Source organism: Sciurus carolinensis, chromosome 4, assembly GCF_902686445.1.
Source record: "Sciurus carolinensis chromosome 4, mSciCar1.2, whole genome shotgun sequence".
NCBI classification, from domain to species: Eukaryota; Metazoa; Chordata; class Mammalia; order Rodentia; family Sciuridae; genus Sciurus; species Sciurus carolinensis.
In genome coordinates, this window is record NC_062216.1 from 36,426,711 (window position 1) to 36,436,695 (window position 9,985).

The 9,985-nt window shown below is 42.1% G+C and overlaps 1 protein-coding gene across 2 annotated transcripts; it reads left to right on the forward strand.

The window, feature by feature from the left end:
- Window positions 1–3,838: 3,838 nt before the first annotated feature.
- Ing2 (inhibitor of growth family member 2) lies at window positions 3,839–9,693 on the forward strand. Of its 2 annotated transcripts, none has more exons than XM_047549876.1 (2): window positions 3,839–4,472; window positions 8,880–9,693. In XM_047549876.1, the coding sequence occupies exons 1-2, from the start codon at window positions 4,301–4,303 to the stop codon at window positions 9,548–9,550; spliced, it is 843 nt and encodes a 280-aa protein (XP_047405832.1). In that variant the 5' UTR covers window positions 3,839–4,300; the 3' UTR covers window positions 9,551–9,693. The 2 variants fall into 2 exon arrangements, 1 of the variants encoding a protein (XP_047405832.1); XR_007108341.1 differs by lacking the exon at window positions 3,839–4,472 and adding an exon at window positions 5,244–5,486 and having other exon boundaries at window positions 8,880–9,020.
- The last annotated feature ends 292 nt before the right edge of the window (window positions 9,694–9,985 follow it).

Genomic DNA, 9,985 nt, shown 5'->3' on the forward strand with positions numbered 1-9,985 from the left:
GCAAAGTATACCATATGTGTTATTTTTTCCATGATAACCAAGGAGATAATATGCTTGGTTTTTCCCTGGCTATGTAAGTACAATATTTTATTATACTGAATTTACTCCTCACAACAGTCGTATTCACTCACAGTTCCTTCATTAAATGTTTGAGGATCATCTTTTGCTGCTAGTAGTTACTCTCAATGCTGAACAGTACATAACCTAAAATAGTAGGATAAATTATATATACCAATTTTAAATCTGTGCTATCACATAAGAACACATACAGGCTAATATTGCTTAGATTTCTAATACTACACTAAAGAATCTGATATTTTCATAACTTTATTCTTTAGTCTTAGCCAAAGTGGTTCCCTAAAGCACAAAACTGCTACGTGGAATTACACCTTGTAGATATAATTAGATATTAAGAAGAGTTATCTGGAGTTTTGATGATTTTTATATATCTTCTTTTTAATTTCTATTTTAATTAACCAGTGTGTATTACCTGCAATTATGTGATAATGCAATTAAAATGCTTTAAAACTGAACTCAGTAGAGATGTAGACTATTAGTATTTTTTAGTTACCTTCTGTACTAAGAATTGATTTAAAGTTTTCAGTCTTTTTTGGTATAATTTAAAATGCTTTACTAAACGTTCAAGAACAAATTACACTCCAAATAGAAATTCCTAGATTATTAATTATTTATTCATATTAGGTACAATTAAATATCTACAGTGGGGTATCAATTATAACCTTTTGAGGATTTCATTTAAAGTGATTTTTTTAATCTTCCCATATTTATAAGTGTCTTTCAACTATCCATATAACTCCCTTAGAAAAAACATTGCTAATGCTTCACTGAATTAAACAGGGGATTAATTGCCTCTTGCTGGTTTAGAAAAGACCTCACTAACCAAATGAAATGTGTTGGACTTGTCTGGGTTGTATTAAACAACAGGGAAATTTGACAATTTGACTTGTCTGGATATTAAATGACAGGTAGAAAATTATGGGGGTAGGGTAAAGGCATCGTATGTTTAAAAAATTGTATTTTATCTGCTCACATTTCTTTAAATTTACAGGTAAAACTATAATAATCCAGCAAGGTTTAAGGAAAGTGAAGGGTTATAAATTTAATAATATAGCCATATGTAGATAATGTTAATGCTAGGTGAATGGTATGTTTGTGGTTGAGAACTTCTATCATGAAAAGTTTAAAATATTAAATAGTAGAAAAAAGAAAAGGATTTCAAATATAATTGGCCCAACTAGCAGAAATTAAATTTTCTCAGGAGGTATTCTTAGGACTGTTTCAGAACTACTTAAACTAGTTTGTTTTTAATTGGTTTGAAGGTGTTGCTCTTCCTCTCATATCATATAAATGAGGGATACAAGGGATAGATTTAGGACCTCTTCAAGCAACTGATTTAGAAATTAAAGGTAATCCCAGACACTCATTTGGGGGCATCAGATTATCTCTTGCTTTATGAATAGAAAATATATTGAAGAACAAATAAAATGCCTTTTCTTTAGTCACAGGATGAAATATCAATTAACTTCTATGTTGCAGAGAACTGGGAATTTCTAAATTTTGTATTTAGGATAATCAGTAAGTCCAATGTGAAGAGGCCCCCAATTTCCAACTAAGTGATTACTGAGAAGAAAAGGACATTGATAAATAACCAAGATAAGTATAGCTTGAGTTTCTTCCCCCCATGTGAGTGCTCCTCCCACAGGCTGATTTAATAAGCATGGCCAAAAAAAAAAAAAAAAATTTATATATATATGTAGGCATATATGCATGTATATATATATGTGTGTGTGTGTGTGTGTATAAAAGCATGGCAAAAATAAGCCTACATTAGTCTTCATAAATAATAGCAAGAAAAGTATGTCTGATATAATTCACGCATACATCACATTGGGCTGCTTTATAGATTTACACCAGTGCCAGCTGAAATGCCATTATTTGGATTTTTTTCTTACTTTGCTTCTTTCAGACAGTTCAACATGATTATGAAAGGTGAAAATAATGCTATAAAAGGTCTCCTACCTCATACTGATCAGGAGTACTCTAGACATTCTGCATCACCACCTTTTCTCACTTATACTTTCTAAGTGTTATATCTGCATGCAGATCACTTATCAAGTAGAATAAAATTAACAGGTACATTCAGTGTCTAAACTCAATCAATAAATAAAAAGGTATTTTTCATTATTTCGGTCCTAAAATAAAGACTAGCTGATTCAAATTTGTAAGGAAAAGAAAAACCAGGGTTCACGGAAAAACCAGTAACATTTAGTTCTTAACAGTGACTGGTTTTGACAAGACTAAACTGCTTAATCTGAAAGACTTAAAGAATGACAACAAAACGATCCCCAGGGCTGCCTGGCTTGATTCAAGTGGTCAAAACCTCTTAAAGTGTCGGAGGATCTTAGACGATCTCCCAGTCCGTTGCAATACTGCTGTTGTTCAAGACATCGATTTCCCTGGAGTGCTTTATTTTAGCCTGAAATTTAAAAAACATCCTCTAGATTTCTCTTCACGTCAATGGCTGCGCTACCGGAGCATCACCGCTGCAAACTGAACATTAAAAGAAAAAATGCAAATGTATCGCCCCTCACCACTCATTTTCTTTTGAACTCAAAGATACTGCTCACACTATGGTTTGTTTACACAGGCATGCCATTAAAATTCTCCTTGTACGCATTCTGTTTAAACCCATTTCTTTCAAAAACACTCATTATATGTACTTAGTCTGTCCGTAATTGGCATCAGCCTGGCGTTTCATTTGCACTTCACAGAAATTAAGCCCTGACAGTCGCTCACACGGATAAGAAAGGCCACGGGTCTGACTGCTGATGAGGCATTTATTCCCATCTCCGTTACCCCTCAGGCCCCTCCAATTGTTAGTCCTAGGGTAAAAATGAGTAAAAAGATTCGCAGGAGTGGCGGTGCGCCCCTCACTCAGACGGTAAGCCCTCGTCGACGTTTAATGCCCAAACGTTCCAACCCGGGAAAAGAGTTTTTTAAAGGGTACTGCTGGACAAACACGTGTACGAGACACACGCAGTCTTGCATCCCTTCTCCCCAAACAGGAGACTCTTGAGAAGGGGACGAGTGGACAAACCCTGTAAGCCACCACCGAACCGGTCAAGGGCGGAAGCACGCTGAGGTCGGCAGCGAATGTATAAGCTGGGTGTAAATAAGAGCTAAATCACAGGGGGCCAGAGGGAGCACCGCCTACCTCCCCGATCAGGCCCCCCAGTGCTCTGTGAGCCCGAAGGCGGCGGCGGGAGGAGGGACGGAGCCCCGCGGAGAGCTGGAGCTGCGGCCGCACGAGCGGGGGCTCGGCGGGAACTCGCCGCCGCGCATGCCGGGAGCTGCGCCCCGCTGCACGCTGGGTCGAGTAGTCCCCGCAGGCCTCACTCCGGGTTGTAGCGAAAAGTGGCCGCCCGCTGCTGCTTTTAAGGCTCCCGAGGGGCCGTGCTTGATCCGCCTAATGGGAAAAAAAATCGGTAATACCGGGCCGACTGAGCTGGCCCAAGGTTCCGCCTCCGCGTGGGGAAGGACAGAAACAAGAAACTGGCCACCTTCCCTCTCAGGTCCCATTCAGACATTGGGCGAAGAGGCGGGATCTGCCGTGCTTCCCCTTTAAGGGGGGCGGGGCGCAGCCTGCCGTTTGGCCACCCTCCGCACCCTCCCCCCCAGCCGAGAGATGACAGACCAATCGCCCGGGTGGCGGAGGGAAGGCGGGAGAATGCGAACCCTTCGGTAGGGCGGTAGGGGCGGGCCCCCAGCCTTATTAGGAGTGAGTCCTGCGCAGGCGCAGACGCGTCCGCAGGCGGAGGGGCGGGGGCAGTCCAGTGAGAGACTCTCCGACAGGCACGGAGGGTGATTGGGAGTAGAGCGGGCAGCGAGGGGCTTGTCATGGGGATCCGAGCTACTGGACGGCATTGGTAGCATCTAGGGACTCCGAAGGGGGCAGGAAGTGTCAACGCCCGGAACCCCGGCGCCAGCTCGGCTGGGGATCCCCGCTGCTCTAGACCTGGGAAGGGAGGGGGGAAGGAGGGAGCCCTGATCTCGCCCCGCCCCTGGGCTTGTTACCGCGGGGGCGGGGAGTGAGGGCTTCTTTTGGGGGGAGTGGAGATCGGGGGACTCGGCTGTGCCCTCTCGAGCGGCTGCCGGTGTCCCCGCGGCGCCGGGCTGCGGAGCGTAGGAGCCGCGGCGACCGTGGCTGTTGCATGTGTGGCTGCTGGATGCGGAGGCGGCGGCGGCGGCGGCGGCGAGGAGCAGCAGCAGCGGCGGCAGGATGTTAGGGCAGCAGCAGCAGCAACTGTACTCGTCGGCCGCACTCCTGACCGGAGAGCGGAGCCGGCTCCTCACCTGCTACGTGCAGGACTACCTCGAGTGTGTGGAGTCACTGCCCCACGACATGCAGAGGAACGTGTCTGTGCTGCGAGAGCTGGACAACAAATATCAAGGTAGGGGGCCGCGGGGCTGCCTGCGCGGGTCCTCCCCCACCCGGATCCGCCGGCCTCAGGCACGGTGGCCGGGAGCCTGCCCTGGGAAGTGCCACTTTCTCTACCGTGACAGTCCTCCCGAGTGCACAGAGGGGCTCTGCTGTGTGGGACAGGGAGAAAGGACTGGAGACGGGGTTCGTGGCCCTCCCTTTTCCCGCTGCGGTCGGCGAGGACTTCTGCGGGGTCTCGGGTGGGGGTGGGGGCCGCTCGTCAGCCCCCGCTGCAGACCCAGCGGCTGCAGCTGCTGTGGAGGGGAATCAGCCATTTTAAGCAAGCATTTGTTCCGGCGCTCGCCGGCCCTGTGCCGCACACCCTCCCACTCCGGTGACTGAGGGGCCGCCGGGCGGGGACTGTGGGCAGTGAGCGGCCGGCCCGGGCCGGGCTCCCGCTGGTCAGCAGGGCCTGGCTTTCCCCTACCCCTACGGCCCCCACCCCCTGAGAGCAGATGCATTGGAACGTGCGGGGGGGAGGGGGCGAGAGAGGGCGGCGAAGGCGGACTCGGAGAGGTCCCTCCCTCCGCGCTCCAGCTCGCGGCTGGGCTCTGGAGTAGAGCATTCAGTTCTCCTCTCCCGCCCGGGGGAAAGTTCCGGGCCACCCGGGGCCGCAGCCTTCTCCCGTCTCTTTCTGACAAATGGTTAAAGAGGAGGGGTCCCCGCAGGGAAAGGTGGAGAGGGGTGTGTGTGTGGCGGGGAGGGCCCCCGATGCCTGGGGGCGGGGCCTGTGGCCGTGACGTAGGGCTTGGGAGGGGCGCGGATGCGCACGCTCCCGCTGTCCTCGAACATGGCTGGTGCTACAGGGACGGACGATGCTGGCTGCTTAGGAGGGAGTCGGGCCGTACGGGGCATTAGTTGGGCCCTAACTGAGTCAGTCAGCGGGAATGGCGACGTGTTTGTTGTGATGTTTCGATTTTCTTTTTCCCACCCAATGAATCAAGACGGACGCTGCTGCTTGGACCATCGCTGACCCTGACTTCGCGTAGGTTCCGGGCCAGGTGTCACTTCCGGGCCCCTGAAGGAAGTGGGTTGGTTGGCCGGGCAACCGCCTTGGCGTCCCTTCGCCTCTGGGTTCCTTCTCTGCCAAGTTTTGAGTGATGAGGCGAAAAACCTCGTTTATGGTCGAAGAAATTAGCACAGGGAATTAACCTTTCTTACAGATAGTGTCGTCTATCAACAGCCCTTGGCCTGCTACTAGGAGGGGAGACATTTAAATGGGTAGACGTTTTGCATTTAGTAATGCTGAAAAAGGAGCAAACAGACCTAATGTGGAAATAACCATATGGACCTTAAAGATAACTTCGGGAACCCATTCTGTTTTCTAGACACTTCACTAATCCTGTGACTTAAGGAATGACTGTTTTTGGCCTGTAGCTTGTTGGAGCATTTACGTGTCTCAGTCTATAAAATTTGTCTTCTGAATCCTTGTGATTGATAGGACTAATTTCTGTTGGAGAGAATACTGATTGCTTGCTGTATGCCTGTTACTACTGCACTAGGCCCAGAACTTAAGAAGGAAAAGTCATTTTACAGATAATTAAAATTTATAAAGTTAAAGTAACATGTTCACTTGATTAGATCAAGAATATTTTTTCCAAAGCTGGCTACTCAAGAGCACATCTTTATTTTTGGACTATGTAAGCTTTTTTTTTTTTTTTTTAAGTCAGGGAGGTCCCATACTATTTTCTACAGTTATGGAGGACATGCGTGAATGGTAACCTAAAAGCGAGACATGAGTTTACTGGGTGCGGTGGTGCACACGTGTAATCTCAGCGCCTTGGGAGACTGAGGTAGGAGCTTTGTAAGTTCAAGACTAGTCTCAGCAATTTAGTGAGGTCCTAAGCAACTTAGACCCTGTCTTGAAATAAATTTTAAAAAGGCTGGAGATGTAGCTCAGTGGTAAGGCGCCCTTGGGTTCAATCCCCAGTATTAAAAAATTAAAATTAAAAAAAATTAAAGATAAAAATAAATTGTATTTCTTTTAAAATTTTTTCTTAAAAATAAAAAGTGTTGGGGTGGGGCACCCTTGGGCTCAATCCCCAGTACACCAAAAAAAAAAAAAAAAAAAAAAACTCAGTTGAACATTTTTAGTTTTTCAGACAGTAGCACTGATATTTGTGAAGCTTGCACGTTTTTACTTTTCTTTAAAGGCACATATTTACCCCTTCAGAAAAGTTATGCTATTTTCGGTTGGGGAGGACACTATTTAAATTTGTTGACAGGGAGCTCTGATCATGTGTGATGATCATAAATTGCTCTGATAACATGAGTAATATAGTAGGACTTACAAATTGGGAGATTAAAATACTCAAAGATTTTGATTAATTTCAAGATTAATTTAAAAAGTGATAATAGTTTTTACTCTGCATATGGTTGCTCAACTTTCAATTGAAGTTTTGTGTTTATTTGTATAGATTTTAAAAAATTTTTTTTCACTAGTTCTTAAATATTTTCTGGTTTATGACATAATATAGCAATTTTTAGTTAATTATAGGCAACTTATAAAATTCCTCCCCCACCTATTTTAGACACTCAAAAATTACCAAAGGCCCCATCACATACAGAAATAAGAAAACATTTTCACAATTGAATGAAATATTTATTATGTGATCTGATAATTAGAGAGCCTTTATTTTTGTTCCAATTTCCTTATTCATAATTTCTTAAATAACAACCTTTTAACTAAAATTTAATATTTAATTGCAAGTGCCTTTTATACAGCCTATAGAAAGTGCTTAAATTATTGGGTCAGATTTAAGATCTGGCAGAGTTCAAAGTCTAGGGTTCTTACCTCTTGAATTTTATTTATCACATGTAGAAGTGATGACTTCTTCATGGGTTTGCTGTGGAGAGTAAATAAAATATTTACCACACAAAAGGGGCTAAGTAAATGTTAATTTCCTTTCCTCACTATGTAAGAGGTCTTTAAAATGTGAATTTTTAAAATTTCATGTACAATATCTTTGTGCAAGTGTGATACATAATTAGCTTCTTACTCCTAAATATTAGATACAGAATATTTGAAATGAGGCTTACCTTTTTTTTTTTTTTTAACTCTCAAAAATTGTGTCTGACAGAAAAATAATCTCCTAATTTTTCCTCTAAGGAAATCCACTTACATGCCTAGCTGAGCAAATAGATTAGTTATGAACTGTGTTGGAAAATATGTATGCAGGAATGAGTATCCTCAACTGTAGTGACACTTTGTCAGGTGTCCTGAGTTTTAAACATTTGTCCATCAGGTATTACTAGCTGCAGTTTTCAGGGAGGAGCTAATTCATAAGACTTGTATTGAATATTTGCTTACTTAATAGACATTTCCAGTGTATTTATTTTATTCATTTACTATTTCTGTTCTTTAGGTTAATTTTGGAATATAAAACAATGGTATGGTATGCAGTGGTAATAATATTGGATTATAAAATTGTGGCATGAAAAATTAATGTTTATTTCTCTACCTCTGATAGAATAGAACTCTTTCAGATAGCACTTATATCTTATTGTTAGGGTAAGAAATCAAACAGATTTGAATAAAACCAGTCTAAATAAATTTTTGATGACCTCCAAAACTATAAAGACTTTTGCATACCTTCTAGTGACTCAGCCATTTTATTTGATTTAAATAAGTGTCCCACTTGCTATACAACTAAATCAGCAGTTCTAAAAGCTTAGAACCAACTGCTGAGTTATCTACAAAGGCAGAGTGATCTAGTGCTGACTTACTGTAATTTTGTTGTGGCTTGGTCAGTTGATGCCAGAAACAATGAACCTACTCTGGAATAGTTTTGATTTGCAGAATTTTTCATGTGATGCTACAATTAAAAAGCCATTAAAACAAAGGTGATGGAAGTCTAAAAATTTCTAATGTCTTCTCTGTTTAAGACTATTCAAGGGTATGATACGAAAATGAAGGTGCCCTGTCTTTCTAGAGTCATGTAGCAGGTCATCGATTGAATTATAAATCCTATAAATTCAGGTAGGCAGTAATCTGTAGCCTAGTCCTGGAACTTCTTCAAGTTTTATGGCTAGATCCAATACATTTTTATATAGGGTTGTTTTGAAGTTCAGATGAAGTGTAGGCAATAAGGTACTATGTAGATTCTAAAGTGGCATACAGTACTCTTGTCTATTTAAAATATTGATTACTAGAGACACATCTCTTATACTTTTAAATGTAAATTAATAGTATTAAATTTTTATGTTCTTACTAGTTTTCTTCTAAGTATACTTTCATATTGGATAACAAGGTCTTTTTGGGGGAATAATGTTTTTAACGTATACATACTATAGAGGAGTGGGATTTCGTGCTTTAAGTTCTAATTTTAAAGTTTTATGAGTATACACTAATATTCTCCTTTTTCTTTTCCATTTTTAGAAACATTAAAGGAAATTGATGATGTCTATGAAAAATATAAGAAAGAAGATGATTCAAACCAGAAAAAACGCCTACAGCAGCATCTCCAGAGAGCATTAATCAATAGTCAAGAATTAGGAGATGAAAAAATTCAGATTGTCACACAAATGCTCGAATTGGTGGAAAATCGGGCAAGACAAATGGAGTTACATTCACAGTGTCTCCAAGATCCTGCTGAAAGTGAACGAACCTCAGATAAAGCGAAAATGGATTCTAGCCAGCCAGAAAGATCTTCAAGAAGACCCCGCAGGCAGAGAACCAGTGAAAGCCGTGATTTATGTCACATGACAAATGGAATTGAAGACTGTGATGATCAGCCACCTAAAGAAAAGAAGTCCAAGTCAGCCAAGAAAAAGAAACGCTCTAAGGCCAAGCAGGAAAGGGAAGCCTCACCTGTTGAGTTTGCAATAGATCCTAATGAACCTACATACTGTTTATGTAACCAAGTGTCTTATGGAGAAATGATAGGATGTGACAATGAACAGTGTCCAATTGAATGGTTTCACTTTTCATGTGTTTCACTTACCTATAAACCAAAGGGGAAATGGTATTGCCCAAAGTGCAGGGGAGATAATGAGAAAACAATGGACAAAAGTACTGAAAAGACAAAAAAGGAGAGAAGATCGAGGTAGTAAAGGCCATCCATATTTTAAAGGGTTATTTGTCTTTATATAATTCGTTTACTTTCAGAAAATGTTTTAGGGTAAATGCATAAGACTATGCAATAATTTTTAATCATTAGTATTAATGGTGTATTAAAAGTTGTTGTACTTTGTCTGTGACCTTAATTTTCTGCACTGAATTACCAAATATTTTAAACCAGGTAGTCTTCAGATCACCTGATGAAAGGAGCAGGGAACAGGGAGAGAGTGGTATGAGCATTATAAAAATTTCACAAACCATGACTATTTCATTTTCACTTAAAACTCCAATGCTACTTTTTTGGGTAAACACAAAAGTTTTGCTAGCGTTTTAGTTCTGTGTGCTCAAAAAATTTTTAGATATAGTTGGATTTCTCTGTAAGCATCAAATTATCTTGGGTAATTTAAAATATGAACACTCCCATT